At 45.2% G+C, this 25,970-nt stretch overlaps 1 protein-coding gene across 6 annotated transcripts; it reads right to left on the reverse strand.

Annotated features, from left to right (window-relative positions):
- Positions 1-17,754: 17,754 nt before the first annotated feature.
- Positions 17,755-24,053, reverse strand: LOC120974540 (probable monogalactosyldiacylglycerol synthase 3, chloroplastic). 6 transcript variants are annotated; one of them, XR_005769927.1, is made up of 5 exons: positions 23,603-24,053; positions 23,273-23,445; positions 18,885-19,027; positions 18,732-18,777; positions 17,755-17,959 (listed from the first exon to the last, which is right to left on the reverse strand). XR_005769927.1 is itself a non-coding variant. In XM_040400995.1 (3 exons), exons 1-3 carry the CDS (start codon positions 23,885-23,887, stop codon positions 17,896-17,898), a joined length of 522 nt encoding a protein of 173 aa, XP_040256929.1. In that variant the 5' UTR covers positions 23,888-24,053; the 3' UTR covers positions 17,755-17,895. The 6 variants fall into 6 exon arrangements, 3 of the variants coding, with proteins under 3 accessions (XP_040256929.1, XP_040256932.1, XP_040256940.1); XR_005769930.1 differs by lacking the exon at positions 18,732-18,777; XR_005769925.1 differs by having other exon boundaries at positions 18,732-19,027.
- Between the last annotated feature and the right edge of the window lie 1,917 nt (positions 24,054-25,970).

Raw genomic sequence — 25,970 nt, forward strand, 5'->3', positions numbered from 1 at the left:
CTTCATAAGTTTTTTCAATGAGTACATACCTTGACAAGATTTTGAAGTAGTTCAAAATGGAACAGTCAAAGAAGGAGTTCTTGCCTATGTTGCAAGGTCCAAAGTTGAGTAAGACTCAAAACACGACCACGACAGAAAATAGAAAGAGAATGGAAGTCATTCCCTATGCCTCAGCCATAGGTTCTATAAAGTATGATATGTTGTGTACCAAACCTATTGTGTACCTTGCCATGATTTTGGCAAGGAGGTACGATATTGATCCAGGAGTGGATCACTTGACAGCGATCAAAATTATCCTTAGAACACTAAGGAGATATTTCTTGGTTATGGAGGTGATAAAGAGTTCGTCGTAAAGAGTACACCGATGCAAGCTTTTACACCGATCTGGATGACTCTGAGTCTCAATCTGGATACATATTGAAAGTGGGAGCAATTAGCTAGAGTAGCTCCATGCAGAGCATTGTAGACATAGAAAATTTGCAAAATACATACGGCTCTGAATGTGACAGACCCGTTGACTAAACTTCTCTCATAAGCAAAACATGATCACACCTTAGTACTCTTTGGGTGTTAACCACATAGCGATGTGAACTAGATTATTGACTCTAGTAAACCTTTTTGAGTATTGATCACATGGCGATGTGAACTATGGGTGTTAATCAGATAAAGATGTGAACTATTAGTGTTAAATCACATGGCGATGTGAACTAGATTATTGTCTCTAGTGCAAGTGGGAGACTGAAGGAAATATGCCCTAGAGGCAATAATAAAGTTGTTATTTATATTTTCTTATATCATGATAAATATTTATTATTCATGCTAGAATTGTATTAACCGGAAACTTAGTACATGTGTGAATACATAGACAAAACAGAGTGTCCCTAGTATGCCTCTACTTGACTAGCTTGTTTATCAAAGATGGTTATGTTTCCTAGCCATAGACATGTGTTTTCATTTGATGAACGTGATCACATCATTAGAGAATGATGTGATGGACAAGACCCATCCGTTAGCTTAGCATTATGATCGCTAAGTTTTATTGCTATTGCTTTCTTCATGACTTATACATGTTCCTCTGACTATGAGATTATGCAACTCCCGAATACCGGAGGAACACCTTGTGTGCTATAAAACATCACAACGTAACTGGGTGATTATAAAGATGCTCTACAGGTGTCTCCGAAGGTGTTTGTTGGGTTGGCATAGATCGATATTAGGATTTGTTACTCCGTGTATCGGAGAAGTATCTCTGGGCCCTCTCGGTAATGCACATCACTATAACCCTTGCAAGCAATGTGACTAATGAGTTAGTTGCAGGATGATGCATTATGGAATGAGTAAAGAGACTTGCCGGTAACGAGATTGAACTAGGTATGATGATACCGACGATCGAAACTCGGGCAAGTAACATACCGATGACAAAGGAACAACGTATGTTGTTATGCGGTTTGACCGATAAAGATCTTCGTAGAATATGTAGGAGCCAATATGAGCATCCAGGTTCCGCTATTGGTTATTGACCGGAGATGTGTCTCGGTCATGTATACATAGTTCTCGAACCCGTAGGGTCCGCACGCTTAACGTTCGATGATGATTTGTATTATGAGTTATGTGATTTGATGTACCGAAGGTTGTTCAGAGTCCCGGATGAGATCACGGACATAACAAGGAGTCTCGAAATGGTCGAGAGGTAAAGATCGATAAATTGGAAGGCTATATTCGGACATCGGAAAGGATTTGAGTGCTTCGGGTATTTTTCGGAGTACCGGAGAGTTACGGGAATTCGCCGGGGGAAGTAGTGGGCCTTAATGAGCCATACGGGAAAGGAGAGAAGGGCCTCAAGGGTTGGCCGCCCCCCATGGCAAGTCCGAATTGGACTAGGGAGGGGGCGGCGCCCCCCTCTCTTTCCTTCTCCCTGTCCTACTCCTTCCCTCTCTCCCCTCTTGGAAAAGGAAGGGGACTCCAACTAGGATTGCGAATCCTAATTGGACTCCCCCTATAGGCGCGCCCCTCCTAGGCCGGCCTCCTCCTCCTCCTCCTTTATATACGTGGGCAGGGGGCACCCCAAAGGCACTCCAAGATTTGTCTTAGCCGTGTGCGGTGCCCCCTCCACAATTACACACCTCGGTCATATCGTCGTAGTGCTTAGGCGAAGCCCTGCGCCGGTAACTTCATCATCACCGTCACCACGCCGTCGTGCTGACGGAACTTTCCCTCGGCCTCAACTAGATCAAGAGTTCGAGGGACGTCACCGAGCTGAACGTGTGTAGATCGCGGAGGTGCCGTGCGTTCGGTACTTGGATCATGAAGACGTTCGACTACATCAACCGCGTTACTAAACGCTTCCGCTTTCGTTCTACGAGGGTACGTAGACACACTCTCCCCGCTCGTTGCTATGCTTCTCCTAGATAAATCTTGCGTGATCGTAGGCAAATTTTTTGAAATACTACATTCCCCAACAGTGGCATCGGAGCCAGGTCTATGCGTAGATGTTATATGCACGAGTAGAACACAAAGAGTTGTGGGCGACAATAGTCATACTGCTTACCAGCAACGTCTTACTTTGATTCGGCGGTATTGTTGGATGAAGCGGCCCGGACCGACATTACATGACCACGTTCATGAGACTGGTTCTACCGACGTGCTTTGCACACAGGTGGCTGGCGGTGTCTATTTCTCCAACTTTAGTTGAATCGATTTTGACTATGCCTGGTCCTTGTTGAAGGTTAAAACAACACACTTGACAAAAAATCGTTGTGGTTTTGATGGTAGGTAAGAATGGTTGTTGCTAGAAGCCCGTAGTAGCCACGCAAAACTTGCAACAACAAAGTAGAGGACGTCTAACTTGTTTTTGCAGGGCATGTTGTGATGTGATATGGTCAAGACGTGATGAGGTATAATTTTTGTATGAGATGATCATGTTTTGTTAAAGTTATCGGCAATTGGCAGGAGCCTTATGGCTGTCTCTTTATTGCATAAGATGCAAGCACCATATAATTGCTTTACTTTATCGCTATGCGATAGCAATAGTTGCAAAAGCAATAGTTGGTGAGACGACTATGTGACGACACGTTGATAAAGATCAAGATGATGCAGATCATGGTGTCATTGTAACATCCCAAATTTTCAATTTGGAATGTTATACATAGATCATCATTTGCATATCATGTTTTGTTGCATTTTGACAAATCCTCGATAAAATCTAAGCAACTCAAGGACCCTCGGAGAGAGTTGGGGATTTTCTCGAATTTTCTTATTTGATTTTTCAAACGAGGATTGGGATTTTTAATTATTTTTCTCTCCGGAAAACAAATATTTCAATATTAAATAAACGAGAGGAGAAAATATGACTTCTCCAAAACATTGAAATACTGGAGAAAAAATGTTAAAATCATTATTTGGAATTTATCTGGATTTTATTTGCAATTTTTATTGCATTTAGAAATATGCATGTTTTCAAAATATTTATTTTTGATTTTAAAAATGTTCACCCTATTCTAGATTTTCTAACTAGACGGGGAAAATTTATTTCATATTTTTCTGATTTTTATTTATTTTTCTATGCAATATTTTCCGCGGAACTTATTTAAAAAAAAAAAGACAAACGCGCCCGCGCCGACTGGGCCGAGCCCAGCCGACGGCCCGCCCCGTCGCCCCTCTCCTCTCTCCCCACAACGCCGCCGCCGGAGTCCGAGCACGCCACGGGAGCCACCGCCGCCTCGGGTTTGCCCCTCCCCCAAGCCGCCCGCACCCCCCCTCCATAAATACCCCCCCTCCGTTTTCCTCACCACCGCCGCCGGAGGAGCCCGCCGCCGCCGCCCGCATCTAGCCGCCGCCGCCTTTTTGCCTCGCCGCCACCGCCGGGAGTCGCCGGAGCCGCCGCCCCCGCCCGCCGGAGCACCCCCCCGAGCCCCGCCCGCCGGAGCCCCTCGCCGAGCCCGCCGCCGAGGTACTGCCGCCGGCCGTCTCGTTGTTGACCGGTTTTCTGAAGAAAAAAAGAAAAAAAACCTTTTGTTTAAAAAAACCTAGATCGTTTTATTTTCGGTTTTCTTATTTCACGAGCGTTCACCGAACCGTTCATTTTAACGAACGCGTTCGTCGGTTTTTCTCTGTTAACGAACGTCCGTTATTTAACCGTTCATCCGTTTTTCTTTTTCGTCGGATTTTCTCGTTATTTTCTCGGATTCGATTTCCGATCGAATTTTCGAATCTGTTTAACTTCTCGCTCGTTTATCGGAATCAGGCGATTCAAGCGCCTAGAGTTTCATCTCAAAATTCTCTTTCCGTTTAACCTACTCAAACAAGTTTTCGCTACAGTAAAATTTGACCTAGATCCAGATTAGCAAACGAAGTTTCTTTCTTTCGCCGTTTGACTTTCGTTGCTTCTTTCGAGTTGATTCTTTTTGCAAACCGGAGTTCTTAAGTTGAACTTTCTGGTTGGATCTTTTATTCGAGTTTTACCTGTGCATTAGATGAGTGCTGATTGTATGCTTGTTTGTTTGCGATAGAGTACCCGGAGTGTGCCGCTTGTTACTTCGACTCGCTAGGTTTTGCGGATCATCAGCAAGGCAAGTAACACTTTGATCATACCCCGTTCTTACCCAGTTTTATTTGCATTAGATCTATTTTCCTGAAACACTTGCATGATTAGGATCTAATTAAACTGTGGGTATTGGGAAGTAGTTGAGGTAGTACCTATTACCTGCTTCGTTTATCAAACCCTTGGGAGTTCCTTCTATGTTGCTGTTATTATTGCCATGCTATGCTCGTAGACGTGGATTTGGGTTTGAGAGATATTCATGACAGATGTGAGATGTTATTAATGGTTCAACTTAAGGTGGCAACTAAAACTCATATCTGGGTGGATTGAGGCACCTGGAGAACCCAGTGCTGTCTGTATGTATAAGGTCCGCCACCCAGGCTCAAAGGGATCATAAGATTATTCATGCTAGAAACTTCCGTGTGCAGCCACAAGCTATTATGGGCTCTAGCATAGCTGAGTAGGTTACAGGATCTCTTGAAGAGGTGGACTAGCAGATGTAGGGGAAAGTAGGTGTACCGGTCCATCCAGAGTAAAGAGTGATTGTTTCTGAAAGACTGTGTCTCGGTCATCCGTTTCTCAAACATCATGTAGTGCGAGAATCAAGCGGAGGCGATCGAATCTTGTGGGGAAAAGTGCACAAACCTCTGCAGAGTGTACAAACTGATCATGATTAGCCGTGTCCCCGGTTATGGACAACTTAAGTATCTAGTATCTGGATTATCATTTGAATCTCATCACCATGATACTTATAATTAATTTTGTTGGGTTAATGATGTTACTTAATTGGGATTGAGTTGGAGGTACCTTCTCAATGTTTCAACCACCATGATAGTTAAATAAAATTTATTCCTTTGCAGTAGGATAAAATTGGCTTTTCGCAAAACTGTAACCATAGAGCCTTTCCACCAGCCATATATGCATGTAGTATAGCCTTACCATTGTTCATTATTCTCTATGTGCTACTTTGCCAGCATATTCTATGTGCTGACCCGTTTTCGGGCTGCAACGTTTCATGTTGCAGACTTTTCAGACGACGAGTAAGGTGCCTTAGGTTGTGGTCTTATAGTCAGTGATGCCGCTGGAGTTGATGGACTCACTTATCTTCCAAGTCTTCCGCTGTTATCGTTATTAGATGGCCTTAAGCCATGTTTATCATACTTAATCTCTTCGGAGATATTCGATGTAATAAGTGTGTGATTGCTACTCTGTTATAAATCCTCCATTTGTACTGTGCGTGTCAGCATTACTGATCCAGGGATGACACTGGTGCACAGCAGCACAGGCCATTTGAGGTCTGGTCGCTACAGTCATGCCGGTGATGATGGACATCATGACGGTACTTTGGAGATGGAGATCAAAGGCACAAGATGATGATGGCCATATCATGTCACATATTCTGATTGCATGTGATGTTTATCTTTTATGCATCTTATTTTGCTTCGTACGACGGTAGCATTATGAGATGACCCCTTACTAAATTTCAAGGTATAAGTGTTCTCCCTCAGTATGCACCGTTGCGACAGTTCTTCGTGTTGAGACACCACGTGATGATCGGTTGTGATAAGCTCTACGTTCACATACAACGGGTGCAAGCCAGTTTTGCACATGCAGAATACTCGGGTTATACTTGACGAGCCTAGCATATGAAGATATGGCCTCGGAACACTAAGACCGAAAGGTCGAACGTGAATCGTATAGTAGATATGATCAACATAGTGATGTTCACCATTGAAAGCTACTCCATCTCACGTGATGATCGGACATGGTTTAGTTGATATGGATCACGTGATCATTTAGATGACTAGAGGGATGTCTATCTAAGTGGGAGTTCTTAAGTAATATGATTAACTGAACTTAAATTTATCATGAACTTAGTCCTGATAGTATTTGCGTATCTATGTTGTAGATCAATTGCTCGCGTATAGCTTCCCCGTTTTATTTATGATATGTTACTAGAGAAAACTAAGTTGAAAGTTGATAGTAGCAATGATGCGGACTAGGTCCGTGATCTGAGGATTATCCTCATTGTTGCACAGAAGAATTCTGTCCTTGATGCACCGCTAGGTTACAGAACCTTTGCAAGAGCAAATGCAGACGTTATGAACATTTGACAAGCTCGGTATGATGACTACTTGACAGTTTAGTGAACCATCCTGGGAATGAGACCAATGCAAAATAAGGTTTTTTCCACTCAATGTCTTCTAAATTTAGCACAGGAGCTTCACCGGAAATTCATTTATAGACTTGCCATCAAAGTGTGATTTCCTCAGGTAACACTGATACTACTAGAATGCTTCTTTGAAAAGCGCAAGCAAGATTTGCTTGTCATGACTATCCAGATTGACCCTCGCCTACTTACAACAATGTAATGTAAATCATTTATGTGGTCAATCAGCAGAAAACAGGAAAATAATGACGATAAATAATAGCACTTACACGTAAGTGGGACAAGAAGATGTGAAAATGGTGTTTGTCTTCACTATAATCTTCCCATGATGGGAATATATGCACGTAGTCCCTGAGAACATTGAAAGCATTACCTTTTAAACTGGGAAAAACTGGAATGGGGTTCCAATCTGCAGGAATTGGCCACCTCTGTAGTTGGGATAGGTCTTCGGCCGGTGGACTTGCTATACTTTTTGCTGGAGTGGGATTTTTCTGTGGTACGGCTGGTGCTATGGCAACTGAAATCGGCATACCTTTTGCTGGAGTGCAGGTCCTGTGTGGTGGGGCTAGTGGTGTGGCCAGTGAAGTATGGGTACAGTCTGCTGGAGTCGGTCCTACGTTTTGTGTCACTGGTTGTGGAGCCAATATAAGTGGGGTGTTGTCTGATTTCTTCGGCACCACCAGGTTTTTAAAGGACTTTGCTGGTGCTCCTTCAGGTTCACCAATTACCCTCTTCCTTTCTGATGTCTGATGCACAAGAATAGCATTTGAGTGGAAAAACATGGTTTGATGATAGATGGAATATGTATTGATAATGGATGGGCATTACATCTTAACATATATGATGAGTAAACTAAGCAGATGGTGGTGCAACAAACTAGAAGAAATGCAAGACACCTTATGCAAGATACGCGCAATCAATAAAACCTTGCCAAATTAGAACAAGCACCTTGATGGGTGAACAGGACAGGCCATCTGCCTTCGACTCCTCGAGGTCAGAATAGTCATTAGGATCATATTCTGAACAAGAATCTGCAGGTGGGGAGCATATGAGTTTCATTGCATCTAGAATGGCACTCAATGCCTTGGTGCCAATTTTGTTAGTCGTTGCAGTGTTCCACAATATTCTTCTAACGCACGCATTCTGATATCCACTATGATTACGTACAATATCTGAGAAGCATGAAAACATAAACAGTAGTGAGATTATCTTTGTAATGCAGAGGATATTCTAATATAGGGGCTCCCTGTAAACCCTTGTGTGCTATCACTGGATTCTGATGAGAGAGCCCATGTGTGTTGTGATATGGTGTGTGCATTAATATAATCTGGCACAAGTACACACAAAAATAGGCTCTAGAAGTAAGGATAGTTGGCAGATGATAGGTTCATAATATATTGTATCGAGAGTTTATTGCCAAACCGTGATAAGAAGAGCACACAACAACTAGGCAGATCATAGTGTACATAAAAGGGGTACACCATAACCAGGATATATAAATCGGGAAAGTGGAACTGGCTGGAAAATAAGGTGTTGTATTGCCGCTACTAATTCAAAGCCTATCGATCATGTACATGCCAGCTCTATCATCTGTTGACTGCAGGTGTCCCTGCTCCCCTTCCTGACAAGGAACATACTGTGCATACTAAATACAGAATAACAAAAGAGGAACATGTTAAAGAACAGAAGAGGAAGCATATTCTTGAGGCTTCGCTTCTTTGCATACAATGTTGGTTGCCCACTCATGATGAATCACAACGCCCAAAGAAATGCAATTCCATGTTGTCTCTCTATATGTGGACACATGCATTTGGAAAATCAAGTGGGAGCATTAGCTGACCAATTAAATGTGTGTCTATTAACTAATATCAGTATCATATCACAATTCGTATTTGAAGAAGAAAGCTTTGGACTTATGATTGGTGTGTTGTTTAGCTTCAAGACTGGACTGCTGCTAGTGCGACACAAAGCAGCTACACAGATCATAGTGTAGATATAACGGGAAAACCGTAAGCATCACAAGTAAAATCAGGAAAGTGGAACTTGCTGGAAAATATGGGCTACTATTGCCGGTACGGCTAGAAAGGCTTTTCATACCATCTCTCTTCAACTGAAGGTGCGGTACTGTTAATATTAGTGTAACTCTCAAAGGCGACACAGCTCCCCACATTTCCTTACTAATCTTATAGGATTCAAGTGGGCAGGCCACTACAATTCCTATTCCTATGTTTACAAAATCCTACGAATCAAAGAGGCCCGAAAAGTTGAACGTGTCCATCACAACTGACTGAATGGACCTCTACACTACAAATGTCCCTGCTCCTCTTCACTACAAGGAACATATTGTACTAGTATCATACTCCCTCTGTTCCAGAATATAAGTCTTTGTAGAGATTTCCACTATGGATCACATACACATGTATACAGATACATTTTAGAGTGTAGATTCACTCATTTTGCGCCATATGTAGTCCATGGTGGAATCTATACAAATACTTGTATTTAGGAACGGAGAGAGTACTTATTAAAGAAGAACAGAAGAGGAACATGCTAAAGAAGAGCAAGCAGATTTTGGATAATAAAATGTTCGTTGCGCAGTGCCCACACATGATGAACCAGAGCGCATTAAGAATGCAACTCCTTGTTGTCTCTCTATATGTGGTGCACGTGCTTTCCGGAAGTAAAGTAGGAACATTAGCTGACCAATTAAACATTATCTGTTTTAGTAATATCAGCATCATATCAGATTCGTATTTGAGCAACAAGTTTGGAATTATGAGTGGCATGTTATTTAGCTTGATGGATTGAGGAGCGGTGCTAAGCAGCTACGATGATGGTACTGAATATAAAGGATGCATGCAAGTCGCGTGACTTTGGTGATTTGGGTCAGTCGACCATTTCAAGAGGTTGGATTTAGATCCTACGTCTCCTAACCCTTCTTCTTCCTCGTCTCTGATTCTTCCCCTACAGAACACCGCAGGGGCTGCCGACCAAACCACCGGCCCCGACCCCCCTGCCCCCCATGAACCGCCCCCACCTCCTGTGTTCCTCCACCACCCCCACCCCCACCCCCAATCGCGTCGAGTTTTCTTTGTTCGGCGAGGCCCCACCACCGCCAGGCCACCGCCCCCCACAAACCACCGTCCCCAGCCGAGCCCCTTCCTTCCCTCCGGCGAACTCCGGTGAGCTCTCAAAAATCGACTGGGTCAATTTTGAAATTCAGTCTACTGTCATTTAACTAGTGTGGAGTATAAAAGGGGAAAACCATAAGCATTTCGAGTATAGTGTTGAGCGTGCCATGCCGGATCTGTAGGTGCAAACCGGACAAAAGAAACTTCGCAGCCAATGTTTTCTTTCAACTAACAAGTAAGATCCTAAGTGATGGACAAGAAATCATAGTAAAGCAGTGGCGATCTATTTTCTTGCTGCGATAAATAAGTTGAGCAGATATGAAAGAGTACCGCCTCTGGTGCGACGCTGTGTATGCATCTGCTAAGAATTTGACGGTGCTACGGTAGCGATGGCTGTCGGCGGCGTGGAAGCAGATCTAGGAGGGTAGACGGTGGCGGCGGGGGAAATATCCCGGTGCGGTGGACGAGACGGTCGTAGGAGCGGCGCCGGCAAGGTGGACGACGGTGGGGATGAAACGAGAGGATGGGATGCAAGGATCCTGGTCCGAAGCCGTGGATGAGAGAGGTCGATCTCTTGTAATGGACAACAACGTCGGGGTATCAGCTCCGGTATGGTGGAGGAGGACGGTGGTGGATGGGGTGGCGGACGGAGGAGGCTGGGGTTGAGAGGGTGTTTTGGCGCCCACGGAGTACGAATGGGGAAATGGGGGGAGAGAGGAAGGGGGGAACCATGTCTTCAGGGCGCGCTTGTCTCAAATATGAGGAAATTTACAAACTTAGCCCCCGTTTAAAATTTCCTACATCACAACAATATTAGTCGGTCGGGGATAGGACGGTAATCTCGCATACACCGAATATTTGCCGACGGAGATTTCGGCCGACAAGAGTTTGTTTTGGCGCCCATCGTATATGAATCGAGGAGGGAGACGATTTCGGCCGAGGAGACACTGTGTTTTGGCACCCACCGTGTATGAATCTGGGTGAGAGGCGGTTATGTCACGTTTGAGTGAAATTCCAAACCTGCCCCTATCAAGACCTATTGAAATCGAGCTGACATGTGTTGCATGTCACGGACATGCAGTAATTTCCATCTACCATATTTTGGTTTCGGGCGGTTACTGCGAGTTTGGCCGCTTCGCTCAATTTTTTTAGAAAAAGCTTGCACGTTTACCATGCCAACTCAATTCCAATCCATTTTGTATTCTATTTTTGTTCGGGCAGGATCCATTTTCGATTGGAATAAAATTATATATACATTTTTTTATATATACTTTCAAAAGCAAAACAAAGAATTCTGCTCCTTTATATATAAAATATGATTTACAAATACAATGATATCAAAATCATAAGGTTGAATTCAAAAATTATAAACCAAATTATGTTCTACTAAAATGTATGTATCAGTAATATCTACATATTAAATAACATAGATGCGCGTGAATTCATATGAGTATGCATGTTTGATAGATCAATTTTTGTTCGAGTATGAATTACATGTATCATCATTTCGAATTCAGATATTTGAATCCCTTTTATGTTGACATTTTCTATACACGCAACTAAATATTTGAATCTCCTTTCACGCCCATCTCTCTCGCATGCTCCTTCATGTAGTTATCACTCTCTTTTCTCCAGCTCACCCGCACGCTCACTTCATGTTTCTCCTATTTTCGCAAACATGGTCTCTCGACGTCTCCCTTGAGAAGTGTCACACTATCCCTGTCATTATACATTACACGGTTTTCATTATCTCTCACGTCTCTATCATTCTCTGGTATCACTAGGTACATAAGCTTTCTTCTTAACCGCCACACACACACTCTCACTCGTCTTTCACTTTGTCTTTCTGTCTAGTGTTCTCTCACGCACCCTATATCTCTCTAGATATGACTCCTACCATTAAAATTACTCTCTCCCGCACACATAATATTTGTTGCAGTCTCCTTTCCGTCTCCATATCAGTTAAAAAACTGACATTATTCATTTGTTTACCGATCAGACAAACTCTCCACACCCCGCATCCTCTCTCACACCCAAACACACACAACTCCTGCTTCCACTCCTCTTCCCGACTACCGTCTCTCTCACGCGCACACAAAACTCTCGCTTTCGCACCCCCGACTCGTATTTCTCTCACAAACATTGATCGACTAGCCTCTGGATAGGTTTATACACCCGCACACTCGTGCTTCTACTATCTCGTACATGTCTCTCCCGCGCTCCTTGTATCTATGTAGATTTGTCGTGCCTTCTTGAGACACGCCCTCTCGATCCTGCACACACACACTATCGCCTCATTTTATGGTGATACCTCTCGCACACACACTCTTTGTGTCTTTGTCACACACGCACTCCGTCCTCCTCCTCTCTCGCTCTCTCTCACCCACACACCACACCCACGCACACACATGGGCTTTTTGCCACAACTAGCAAGATGCCCATGCGTTGCACGGAACATCAAGATGCATTTGTATGAGTAGTTTATCTTGTGGGAGAAAAGGATGAATGAGGGAAGGCCTTATTTGCAAATGTGGAGAGGGGTGTGGGTATCTTTTTGCAAAATTGCCATAGTTTCCTTCCTATCCATCAGATATAAATCGGACGACCTATATTGCAGGATAGCTGGCACACTATCATCACCAACTCTGATTTTTATAAGAGTAGAGATTAGAGATATACCTTCTCGAATCTTGTAACCAAACACATTCCTCCCTTATCTCATCAAAACCGCCAAAGGAATATATTTTGACTGAAACATAACATATTTTTAGTGATATACGTATTTCAAAACTAGACTCTTTTTTCTATCAAATCGGTGAATATGTATTAATCTACTTTGATCGTGTGGCAACGCATTGGCACATTGCTAGTTATTACTACTGTATAATTTTTTGGACACCGGACAAATGGTGGAGTACATATACGAAGAGAAGAGGCGCACGCACGTAGTCGGTCTCTCCCTGTCTCGCACACATGAGAGTTACGTAAATGCACCGTAAACAAATAAACCCTAACGCCCTAGGTGCACGATTGCTGCATGCGCGGGTACCGGGTACATGGTGGAGCGCACCTTTGTAGGAATAGTCAGCTCGCGTGATAATTTGATCCGTAGGAGTTGATGGTCGGGACCACAGGTGAACGACCTGGAGGCGGTGGCTCGCCAGTTGCCACTGATTGAGTAGCCACGTTTAGAATAGCATTTCTTTTAGCAGGGTAAGAGTTCCGATTTTCAATGGCACGTTATAAGTACTAGTTTTTAGAACAATTGGTATGGAGCAAAAATGGAATTCATAACTACTACCTCTGTCCTGGTTTACTAGTCCCCATCGTATTTTGGGTCAAAGTTTGTCCGTGAATTTTACTTGTAAAATGTGAATGGAAAACGAGATTTTGTTATACCCAAACAAAAAAGGAATGGAGGGAGTGATTGCTTTGACACGGACGCCACCTCTCATAGCGCAGGCATTGAACCGGCGCGCCGGCCAAAAGGGCCCCACTTGCTGCAGGGCAGGCTGAACACGCCTCCTTGCCGCATGCAACTGGCTTCAGACTGCCCCGCCTGCCTCCATTGAATCCGCGCGTGTGCTGGCAACACGTCCTTATGTTAGCCGGCCGGCATTTTAGAACACAATGCCGGTTGGCTCCTCTTGTCCGCCCGCTATTTAAACGAGGCCAGACGCCTGGCAAGAACCGCACCACACCGTCGCTCCCCATATCCTCCTTGCACCATTTTATCCACACTCTTCATAGCATCCGGTGAGTAGGAAGACGAGTTCTCCAGCATAAAAGCCGACTGGGTGTCCCGACGAGCCAGGCAACTCGCTGCCCCACCTCCCTCCCCGCCCCAGGCCGTCAGTACCATGGGCGCGGCTGCAGACGGGCAAGCGGAGGTGCAAGCCGCCTATCCAATCTGGACCCTGGTTCATCAACTCGATGCTCCAAGCCTGCTCGTAGAAGAGTTGCTAGTTGCTGCACGCCGGCACACGGGGGACCACGGCGTCCAGTTCACCGTGGTTGGCCGCGCATCCGACGCAAACGTTGGCGGAACCGCGGCATGCTGGCGGAGGTGGCCAACACGTCTTCTACGGCCACCACCGACACCGAGGGATAGTAGACCACGGGAGCCGCTGCCGCTCAGAACCCACGAATGCTATGACCACGGCGTCGCCGGCAGACACCTGGTGTGTTGCCCGGTTTGGCTCAAAACATCGTGGACCCCAGTCGTGGCCGGCATTAGAAATTATACCTGCCTCCAGAAGTTATTCGCATTTAGTCAAAAAATGTCCAAAATATAATTAATTATGTACGGTCTTGACTTGTTGTGCTCGCACTGGTAGTAGGAACTAGAGATTTTTCTTTATATATAACTCTCCTCGCATTTTTTTGGCCTTGAAGTGAATCATGGTTGTGGACATTATCTATGAATGTGCAGATATCTGTGAACATGAGTTTGATGTGGAAGTTGGACTTGGAATGTTGGGCTTGCGTGTGAAATATACCATGTCCAATGCTTCGTCTGTTATTGTTTGGAAAGTAATTGCTGTTATTACATGACCCGAAAAAAATTTATTTTGTGCCACATCAGTAGATGCACTGACATCACAACAAGCATGCTGACTGGATAAACATTTGAACCTAGTTATTATGAAGGAAAAAATTTATTGACAACAGTTTTAGGTAGCAAGAGACGCCTAGCCTGGTCTGCCTGTGCTAGCTTGTGTCTGGCTTCTTCCATCTCTTCTTTGGCTTGGGTGAAGAGAGCATCTGATTGCTCTTTTCGCTTCTTCAGGAACTCAACTACATTCTCAAGGGCTGTTGCATGCTTTCTTTCAGCTTTTACTAGAGCCACGAGGACACGAACAGTTGGCGACTCCACCTGGATTGTGTGTAATCCAGCATCGTCTGGGAATTTGCACCTTGTGTCTAATCCAGCATCATTAGGGAACGTGCACCTTATGTGTAATCCAGCCTCATTTTGGAAACATGATCTCGAGGTTGACCATACTTCACTCCTCGCAGGAACTGCATCCTAACATGAAGTTACTTCTTTTTTAGATCAATACTCAGAGCAACCCAGATCCATTTAGTAGAAGCCAGATAAACAGGACTAGGAGAAGTGAACTCAAAAGGAGAAACATAATAACATACTCCAAGGTGAGAACACCCACTTCCTACATCAAGCTAAAAACAAAAGCATCAGGACGATTAAGACTCTTCTTATTACACATCGAAGAACACGAGGCTAAACGAAAGTAATTTAAAGGGTATTACTTACCAAAGCTCGTTTTACAGGTTCGGTGCAGCTCCTCTTTAACTTGCCACGTTCCTTGAAGATGTCCCCAATATTCCGTGTTTGGTCTTCATTGCTCCTCTGCATGTTCGCACTCATGGTTTTAAAATCTCAAGATGGCAAGAAAAATATAATAATACTCACACATCTTGTGGGCAACATTAAAGCACTCATCTGCCATCTTAGAGAATCTCCAACAGAAGCGCAACGTGCGGCGCGTTAAAAAGCGTTTAGAGCGCCGGAATAGCCAGTTTTTGCAGGCTGCGGAGTGCTGGCTCCAGCGGCCGCTGCAAAAAAATTGCGCGCGCGCCGCTCCAGCAGAGGTGCTATATTTTTTTTCTCCTTTCTACTCTGACTCGGTACACATTCGACTCTGAGTCGATACTGGCATAGATAGATACAAAGATAGTTCTCAGCATAGATATAGCATAGATAGATAGAAAAATAGATAGTTCAACTACTCCTCGTCGTGCGACTCCACCTCGGTGATGTCCTCCTCTGACGTCTCAATGTAGGCGTTAAGATACCGATCGTCGTCAGAGCCCTAGGGCGACGCTGCTCGTATCTTGATGTTGAATTGAGCGTCCGCCTTCCGTGTACGCCTGTCCTCGCGATAGGCAGCTCGCTCCGCCTCCTCTTCTCCCTCTCCGCCCTCCTTTGCGCGTAGAACTCACACTCATTGATGATGTCCTGCGGGAAGCGTTGGCGTCACAGCGCCATGGCTTCCTCGTCCATCTCGGCGATGCCGAGACGGTGCTCCCGCCTCTGGTTGTCGCAACAATCCTCGTCGGTGATAAGTCGTGGCGGAGGTGCGAGCTCCTATGCCCGCTCCGCGTCGGCACGTTGGGGAAGCTCATCTCCCTACGAGGCCGCCGGAGGTGCCACGCGGCCGTGTTGTACGCGCGGGCGGCCTCATGGGTGGTGTCGAAAGTGCCGAGGCCGAGGCGCATCTCGCGGAACCGGATCTCGGCAGAGAAGCCGCCGAAAAGGGTGCGCGCGGACACCGCGGTAGCCACAAGTTTCCCGGTGGCGTGGCGGCTAGGTAGCGCGGCGGCGGCGAGGCAAGAAAGAGCGGGGAGAGAGCGGTGGCGAGGCACAGAGCGGTGGGAGGGTGTTGGATTTTATAAAGCGCGCCAAACGCCGCACGCCAAATCTAGCACCCGCCCGGCAGCTTTTTCCCGCGCGCGCGATCCCTTCCCGATGTCCCTGCTATCTCTACTCTGTTCTCTACTCATATTTATTTTTATCACTACTTATATCTTATATATCTCTTATATATACTAGTACAAATGCCCGTGCGTTGCACCGGGCAAAAAATTAAATATAACCTGCTCCATGTGCCATTATGCAACACTTTTCTAATCTAATTTCTTGCAAACGTCAGAAATAAGGTTACACTGAGTATTTGTTTTTGGGCCATGAAATTTGGACGTATCTTAGCAATGTTCGTCCTGACCTATTTCAGCTCCACACTTTCATTTCATCCGATAAAAGAGTAGTGCGTTGCAACGAGAGAAAAATAATATGGCACACCCCTATCTTGATAAGAATGGCTCAAAACCCACCATAACTTCACTTTGTCTATTTGAACATGGCACTCCATTTAGAAATAGTAGCTAGTTCAAAATTATTCAGCCATATACTATCTGGTTAATTTCTGTAAAAAGAAATTAAGAAGTTAATTATCATCTCTTTGAATAATAATGCCCACCTTTTGTGATGCTTGGATTAGACGGTGAAATTCACAAACTCAACTCATCTCTCCTTCTTCCTAACGTATACCCTTAGCTAGTCTCATGAAGACGAGATCTCTGAAGATTCAACATAGTACCTGTAGAAAGAAAATAGTTATGTACTAGTAGGAAGCAACCCTATTCATGTCCTCACTCGTTAGTAATCTCAGGCCATGATTGCATCAGCATCCAATCGTTTTGGGTCTGCTACACGGATCAATTTGTTTGGAGTAATGACCAAAATATCAAACTATTGGATGAGATTGCTTTTAGTCTGCAAGACAGGTCAACTTTCTTGAAATAATCACAAAGCTATCAAACTAATGGAAGGAATGAACTATGGAAAAATCTAAGGAGAGCTATTCAAATGAAATTGTCGGCATGCAGAAGTACATCTTTCAAAATGGTAATAAATAGAATGACCTAGACGCATGCCAAGCAATGTGAAAATGAATGTTCTTTGCGTAAAAATTTCTTTATCTTTAGCTAGTAGTAACAAATATGTCATTCGCCATATGATATCAATACAGTAGAACATATAAGTACGTTCTTTTTCAAAAACTTAGCACAAGGAACCAAATCATCTAGTTAGTCGGTTCACTTAAAATCGATCCACATACTTGTCATGTCGGAGACATTTTACCTTTGGTAAACTAAGTAATTAACATTCACAGATATTGTTATACTTTCTTGTTAGGAAAAAGCAATCAAAATTCCCCAAAAGGCATTATGTTGTCACATAGTTGTATGTCTGTGCGTCTTTTTTTCGATAAAGGGCTTTTCATTGAATTGAAATATCGAGTTGATACAACCGCATCAAAGATCACCCAGCCTCTGCATAGCTAGATGCACACAGCCAAAAGTTCAAAGTACTGTAAACCGAAATAAAGTGGCAAAACAGCCAGAACAAGAGAAAAATAAAAATGTCTATAGGGAGGCCGATCCTAACCGAAGATCACACCGCCATCCATGGGGGTAAAAAATCTCCCTGGCCGAACGCTCTAGCCGAGTAGAAGCCATCATAAAAAGGCCTATGTCCTCCGGCCTCTGCAGGATAGACCACATACGGAGCCATTGCGAACATATATGAATAACCTGCATAGGAGATGAAACGCATTTACGGTTAAAAACAATGTCATTCCTAGTGAGCCACAGCGCCCAACATAAGGCAGCCGCCCCCACAAGAATGTGTTTAGAAAACTGTTTATCTATACCCCTCAACCAATTGCGGAACATATTCCGTGCACTACGTGGAGCATATAGATTCGAAGCTATTTGGACAATGGCCCATACAGATCGAGCAAACTTGCAATAAAAAAAGTGCTTAATGGACTCATCATGGTGGCAGAAAACACATTTTTTGCAACCTTGCCAGTTTCGTCGTGCCAAATTGTCCCTAGTTAAGATAACTCCTTTATTGAGAAACCATAGGAAAATTATCACTTTTAGAGGAATCTTCAGTTTCCACAATTTTCTATTGTCAATTGGAACCTCGTTATAAACCAATGCATCATACATAGATTTGACCGAAAACTACCCACTCTGATGCAGTTTCCATTTAAAGATATCCGGTTCTGCCGACAAATGTGGCCATTAAGCAAGTTGAGATTATTTTTTGCGGAGAATAAATATGATCCCAAAAGAATAATTCCCTGTGGCGACTTGGAAAATAAATGTGCTGCCGAGTAATTAACTTCATAATTAAGCACACAAGCCAACCATAATCAAGCACACAAGTCATCTGCATCAGTACCGTTACACTAAAATGTAGCAACAACATGTTATTTTAGCATTATTCCCATGGAATTTGTACAATGTAGTGATGAATGTGTGGCACAAAAAAGAGATGTGCCATTATGGTTGGTACCTTGAAAAAGGCCTTGCTCTTGAGCTGGTTGTCCACTGCTCATGAACTGAATGAAACAAGAAGACCAGGATGAAAAAACAACCAAAAACACACAATTTACTGATATTATAGGTCCTGCCGATTGATTCGCAGACAAGCAAGTGCCAATCAGACCTCGTCGAACTGTACTTGGACGCTGATGGCAAGATCGGGGCTAAGGACCATCTCGTCCAGTGTCTCCATGAGGGCCCTGCCGATGGCAGACTGCCAGTACAACTTAAACGCCCCCGCCACCCCTACTCTGAACCCTCTCCCTGCTAATCAACATTATTAGAATTCAGAACAGCACCAAAAAAATCAATCTAATCACATTGTATAACCATCCATGTACGCACCCATGCATCATCATGAAGTAGTGGAATAAGACACCTGAGAGTTGGAGGGATCGGACTTGCTTTGCTGAATTAGCACCACAACTAAGCCAGGTCGTAGCTGTCGGTCACGTACGGTGGTGAAGAGGTGGACTGGATCAGTTTGGATCTACGTAGCCAACACCGGATTCTTTCCGCTCCAGCATGGGTGGCAGAATTCTGTACCTACTAATAAAGCAAGGTGCGTTTCTCCAATATTTTCATCTGTTCACCACTGAAAGTACTTTTTTTCTATCCGAGGTGTACTAAATTTTTTGCGTCTCTACACTAAAAAAAGACAAAAACTTGTCCAGAATTCCGCAATTGGGCCAGGCGCACTCCAGCCCAACAAAGCCAACCCAGTAATTATCCTGCCCATGCGTTGGGAAGACCTTATTTGTCGCAGGTGGCGACAAATAGTTGAAGCTACGCAAAGGTCGCCAAGACTGGCCGGCCCGTTTCTGTTTTTTCAGTGTTCTGTTTCTGTTTTGTTTTCATTTTCCCTTTTTTATTTTTATTTTTCCGCGAAATAAAAATATACAAAATATATTCAGAATTTCATTTTTGTTCAAATATTCAAAAGAATCAGCATTACAAAAGTTTATTCCTGTTTTGAAAAATATTAGAAACTTAAAAAAAATCTGGTTTCATAATTTCCTCTACATTTATAAAATGTTGCCATTTAAAAAACTATTTCATAACTGTTCGAGATTTTTTAATAAAATTAATATTTTATAAAATGTTCCATATTAAAAAAAATTCCTATTTTAGTAAAAAGTTCACAAAAACAAAATAATGTTTGCATCTAAGAAACCATTTTTTAAAATTGTTCCGAATGTTCCCCTTTTCAAAAAAACAATAATGTTGTGTTTTATAAAAGGTTCATGTTTTCAAAATATTGTTTTTCAATTTCAATTACTATTCTCGTTTATAATTTTGTTTATGTTTTTCCAAAATTATATGTAATTTTAAAAAAAGTGTTCACATTTTTTAAAATTGTCCAGGCTTTAAAAAATTAATGTTTCCAAGAATATTCGGCAGTTCATATTTCCTTGAATGTTCAAAAAATAAGTAAATCTATCAAATCTGAAGCTATCATATTTTCTTAAATATTCGCGCTGGCCATTGGTTAGCAGCACGCGTTTGTTCTATCCTGGTTGGATATAAACTAAAAAAATAGTGAGCATGTGCCAATAAAAGAGAATATGTTGTTTGGCTTTAATTAAAAAAAATGTGGATACATAAGCGCTAAAATAATCAAAGAGAATAAACCATCATAATGAATGGACATTCATGCCTGATTATGCTTATGAAATAGGATTTATGCGCCGCAATTAGTAATCCATCCGAATACGCCGTCGTAGGAGAGTGGTCGAAGCAACCGTGTCCTGAACGTCGTCAGACATCCACCAAATGAGTAGGCATGCACAACCCCAAGATGGAGGCGGACATGAACGAAAAAGGCATGAGTTGGGTGCTCGCCACCACGCCTACCAACCGCACCACTATCAAGATTTCACGGGCTAAACATGTCCAGTGAGAAGACCGCAACTCCTTGATCTGTCGCCTATCGTTGTGGAGACCGTTTTTTTTGGACACATCGATTATCTTTCCCATTGCTTGTCATAAATAAAATATCTTTCCCGTTGCAACGCACGGGGCATATGTGCCAGTACCGAACTAAAAAAATTCCAATCACTCGTTTACTAACTGGTAACTGTGAAAGCATATATGTTGTTGTTACCTGAGTTATAAAATGATTCTCAAGGATGGTAGCGATGCAATGCACTCAATTTTTGTGAGCTCCTAGAACACCACACCTACAGGGTGACACCAGCAGAGAGTGGCAATTTGATGCGCATGGTACAAACTGAATTTCTCGATATACTTCCCGGTCACTGCCCTACAACCTGGCAAACCTATATGCGCTGTCTGAACCAATCCACATGGCCGGATATCTGACCTTGGCACAATTTTATTTAGGAAACTTAATAATTTCAACAGCAAATTACATGCATTACATACAACAAATCCAACACAGATATGTTAGGGTCTCCAGTCAAGACAGTAGTGGTCCTTATAAAATTATGGGCGCCATATTGTCTTGTAATATCTAGGTGTATAATATGTTACTGCAATGAAAATGCTGACAAAAGTGCCGATACCCTATAAAATCTGCCATTAGGTAAGCAAATTGCCATGCTAAGAGCAACTCCAAAGGGCCAACCCATTTCGTCCACCTGCGTCCATTTGGGTCGGCACGAACAAAAGTGGCGGCCCAACGCGCCGACCCAAATCCAAATCATGTCTGCATCGCGTTCGCGCCGATGCATTTGCGGCCCAAATTTACGCCCCAAATGCGTCAACGCGGACGCCGAACGGACGCTACGCGCGCCTTTTCGCTGTCCGCCATGTCCCCACATGGCGGCCGTCCAACTACCCGCTGCCCACGCGGTTAGCTTAATTTATGACCACGGGCCCACGCGTCAGCGACGGGGCTCGTCCCTTTTTAAGCCGACCGTGCAGCGGGGCCGTCCTCATCCAAACTCGCCGTCCACATCTAGCAAGCTTTGCTCCCCCGTCGCCGGCAAACCCTAGCCACCACAACCACAACGAGATGGGGCTCTTATCCGGCGCCAGGAGCAGCAAGGCCAAGGGCAAGGCCCCCGCCACCCCTTTCCCCTCAGAATTCCTCCCGCCTCCGCCGGCGCCGGCGCCTCGCCGGCAGAGGCAGCGTGCGAACGTGCCAGTGCACCAGGCAGAGTGGCACTGGCAGCACCGCCAGCCTCTGTCATACCCCGACGTGACCCTGCCGCACGACTGGCATCTGGATCCAGATAGGATCCCAGTGCCGGCGGCGCCGCGGACGGCTAGGGCTCACGCGGAGGAGGTGCGGCGCCGGCGGGCGCTGCTGACGCCGGAGCAGCGCCGCGAGGCCGCCTACGCATCCGACTCGCCCAACTGGGCGAGGTGGTTCGCCTTCGAGCACGAGGAGGCGAGGCGATGGGGCGTGCGCGAGGTCGACCGGAGAGAGCCGCCGCCACCACTCGTCGTCCGCGAGGAGGACCAGGTGGCCGAGGACGCCTACTAGGCGGCCCTTGCGGCCGTCTACCGGGAGAGCGAGGAGGACGAGCGGCGCAGGACGGAGGCGGCGGAGGAAGAGGAGGCTCGGTACGAGGCGGCAATGGCGCAGGCACTTGCCCTCTCCGCGGCGGGCGACTGCGTGGTGCCGCCGGTGGCCCCGCCGTCCCCTCCCTGATGCCTCGTCAAGCCGGAGCCGCAGCCGGAGCCGTCCTCCATCGAGCGCTACTCCTGGATGGGAGTAGTGCGCGAGTGGGTACGCGCGCCGCCGGTCTAGGTGGGGGCGACGCCGGCGCAGGAGGCGGCGTACCTCGAGCACTGGCGTCAGATCCGGGTGGTCGAGGAGCGCCGTGACGGCGAGTACCTCGAGATGCTCGAGCGCGACCTCGAGAAGGAGCAGCGCGAGGCCGAGGAGGAGGCGCGCCAGGCCGCGGCTGCACAGGCAGCCGCACAGCCCCCCGCGCCGGCACTGCGTGCGTCGGCACAGCCTGCGTTCGACATGAACGCGCTCTGGAACACGGCGTTCCCCTGGGCCGGGCCGGCGCCGACGCTCATCGACCTCACGGACCCCGAGGACGATGACGACGACGCTTAGGGCAGCGCACCGCCTCGTAGTTTGGGTTGTTTTTATTTTTTTTAAATGCAAATGTAGACGCGTGGACTCTCGCCGGCCTTCGTGGCCGGCTTTACTGTTTAATTAATGTTTTTTCTTTTTTAATATGCACGCGTTATTTTTTTTCTAGCGCCGTCAAAATGGGTCGGGCCAGCATTGGGCGCACGCGCCGACCCAAACACGAAAGCGGACATCCGTGTCCACCTGGCAGACCCAAACGGATAAAAAGTGAACAAAAGCACCGTCCGTTTGGGTCGGCCCGTTGGAGTTGCTCTAAGGAACCAACCAATAACAGGAAAAACAGTGGCATGAGTGTGAAACCACAATCAGGTCGAATTGTTCATTTGTTTGTTTACGACACGACTTTGTGTGTGAGGAGGTCGAGCAAGAAAAACGTTGCAGTAACCATAAAATGAAATTGGTGAGCCGTGAGTGGAAGAGAAGCGATCCGTACGTACTTGGAGTAGAAGGAGGCGAGGGCGGCGAGGTAGAAGTTGTGGAAAAATTTGGGCGATGTGCCGTGGAAGGCCACCTTCCGGAGCTGCATGTGCTTCACCATGAACTTGTAGGAGCTCTCCATGTTGTTGAGCGGCCAGCCGGCGTGGTCCTTGCAGAGATCCTTGACGAAGACCTGCCATGCCCAAAATCAAAATCAAAACCATCATCAATGTGGGCGCGGCCACTTGGATTGACAGACAGATAAGGAGAGATTCCAATAATTTGTTTATCCATTAACGGACAAAGGGAGGGGAATGATTCGCAGTGCAGAGGAATGATTCGCATATTACCCGGTAGTCGTCGCCTAACTCAATGCGGAAAGCGTCCTTGATGGCCTCGGCGGAGGCGCAGTGCCCCCCGCTAGTGTCGCTCATGAGGATGAGGACGTTGTTGACGCGCTTGGCGTCGAACTGCTTGAGCTCGATGGGCCCCTCCTCCTTGTCACAGAAAGGCTCGTCGTCGTCCACGGGCCCGACGAGTGACGCGAGTGAGGCGGAGGGGGAGGAGGAGGAAGCGACTGCTCGGCCCGCGAGCTCCCCAGTGTAGGAGAGGCTCTTGCGGAACTTACGGCGCATCCGCTGCTGGTGGTGGTACGCCGCCACACTATCCAGCACCGTCTCCCGGATCGACCACGGCGGCGGAAGGGCGGAGAAGAACGGCGGCCGGCGGCGGTGAAGTACTGTACAGAATATTGGGGGGAGGGAGTGGATAAGATACTGCGGGTTGAATATTCCGAATCACAGGGTTTTTTCTGAAAAAACGAATCATTTCTAGATCTATCCACTTAAAAATGGACCGCGGGTTCATTGTCAAAAACTACAGGGACTTCTATGTAAAAATAACGCGATGGTGAACCCGACAAAGTCAATCCATGCTTTATTATTAGGGAAAGATTATATATATCTAGTACTCTTATAAAAAAACAGAGTTGGTGATGATGGTGTGCCTGCCATCCTGCAATATACGCCGTCCGATTTATATCTGATGGATAGGAAGGAAACTATGGCAATTTTGCAAAAAGATACCCACACCCTCTCCACATTTGCAAATAAGGCGTTCCCTCGTTCATCATTTTCTCCCACAAGATAAACTACTCATACAAATGCATCTTGATGTTCCGTGCAATGCATGGGCATCTTGCTAGTTCTAAAAACTTTCCATCATTGCCACACTATTGGTTGCAGATGAAGAACCTACCCAAGCACAGCGCAATACAGGAGCGACTCACAATTACAAGGTGATATTCTGTTGGACAATGCAAGCTATAACCAATTACTTTTATGGGAACAATAGCAAGCAGGAAATTTGAAGGGTAGGTATGAACAAAATTGGAACTGCACATGTACTGCTAAGAGATTCAATACACACATTACCAATCGAGGAGGAGTACGATGGTCGCGGCGGCTTCTGTGCATCATGGTCGGCAACGGGAATCACTTCATTGTCCACGACGGTGGTGCTTCTGTGCTTGGCGTCGGCTCCCGGGAAGCAGATCCGAGACCGTGGAAGACGGTGCCGGGGAAGAGGCTCCGTGTACGACGACGACGGTGGACCAGCTCCAGTGCAGCGTACGACATCGTTGATGAGGCAGATGTGCTGTAGTGGACGAGTGCGCCAATGTAGAAGGGGAGGCGCACGAAGGCTGTGGTGCCATGGAGAAGTCTATTTTGCGGTGGGGATAGAAAATGGGGAGTATTCAGGTGTACTACTCTGGGTGCCGGGGTGGGATTGGCTGGGTAGGGTGAACCTGAAGTTACCAAAACAGCCCCCTACCAACCATCATCCGTAGGCCTGTTCTGAAGGGTATGATGGTAACTTCGCACTGCTTGAATCAGGGTTGCAGGAGATTTTCCCGCCGACCTCAAAATTTTGTGACACTGAACTCCCCGTATGGCGTGTTGGCCGATTGGGCTAAGCAACTAGCGAGTAGTACTAGTAGTTAGTTACTAGTTACTACTAGTACTCCCTCTGTTTTTATTAACTCTGCATATTAGGTTTGACCGAAGTCAAACTTCCTAAAGTTTGACCAAGTTTATATAAAAATATAAACATTTACGATAACAAATATGTATAATGTGAAAGTACATTCAATAATGAATCTAATGGTATTTATTTGTTATTGTATATGTTAATATTTTTTGTTATAAACTTTGTGAGAGTTTACAAAACTTGACTTTGACCATTGCTAATACGCAGACTTAAATAAAAACGAAGGGAGTACACATTTGTTTTCTTAGTTTGTAGTGGAATTAATCATTTGTTGTAATCGTGAAATAAATATACTAGGCTACTGACTTTGAATGTAATGGTTTATACAATTCAATAGTTAGAATCGTTGTTGAATTCCAAGATGTATACGAGGTCTATAGTACTTCACAATATGCTCAAACTCACATAATCACAATCAAATGAAAATCTAAATGCATTCCATAGTTATTACTTTGTAGGATGCAACAAAACCAACCATAACTCTACATGATCCATTATAAAAGCAACATTTTGAACACATTCCAATGTGTGAATGAAACGTGTAGAGAGAGTTTGCGAAGATGGGGCAGATAGGGCGGGAAAGATTGTATGTATGTCGGCGAGAGAGTAGGAGACAAACCTAACGAGAGAGAGAGAGAGAGAGAGAGAGAGAGAGAGAGAGAAAGAGAG

The sequence above is a fragment of the Aegilops tauschii genome, chromosome 1 (assembly GCF_002575655.3).
Source record: "Aegilops tauschii subsp. strangulata cultivar AL8/78 chromosome 1, Aet v6.0, whole genome shotgun sequence".
In the NCBI taxonomy this organism is placed as follows: Eukaryota; Viridiplantae; Streptophyta; class Magnoliopsida; order Poales; family Poaceae; genus Aegilops; species Aegilops tauschii.

Excerpts from the sequence above, each read along its gene's own strand:
- LOC120974540 (XM_040400995.1), bottom strand. The coding sequence starts at position 23,887 with ATGCGCCGTAAGTTCCGCAAGAGCCTCTCCTACACTGGGGAGCTCGCG. Across the intron at positions 23,446-23,602 it reads AGTTAGGCGACGACTACCGG|GTCTTCGTCAAGGATCTCTG; the intron begins GTAATATGCGAA and ends TGGGCATGGCAG. Across the intron at positions 17,960-23,272 it reads CTCGCCTCCTTCTACTCCAA|GTTATTCATATATGTTCGCA; the intron begins GTACGTACGGAT and ends TCTCCTATGCAG.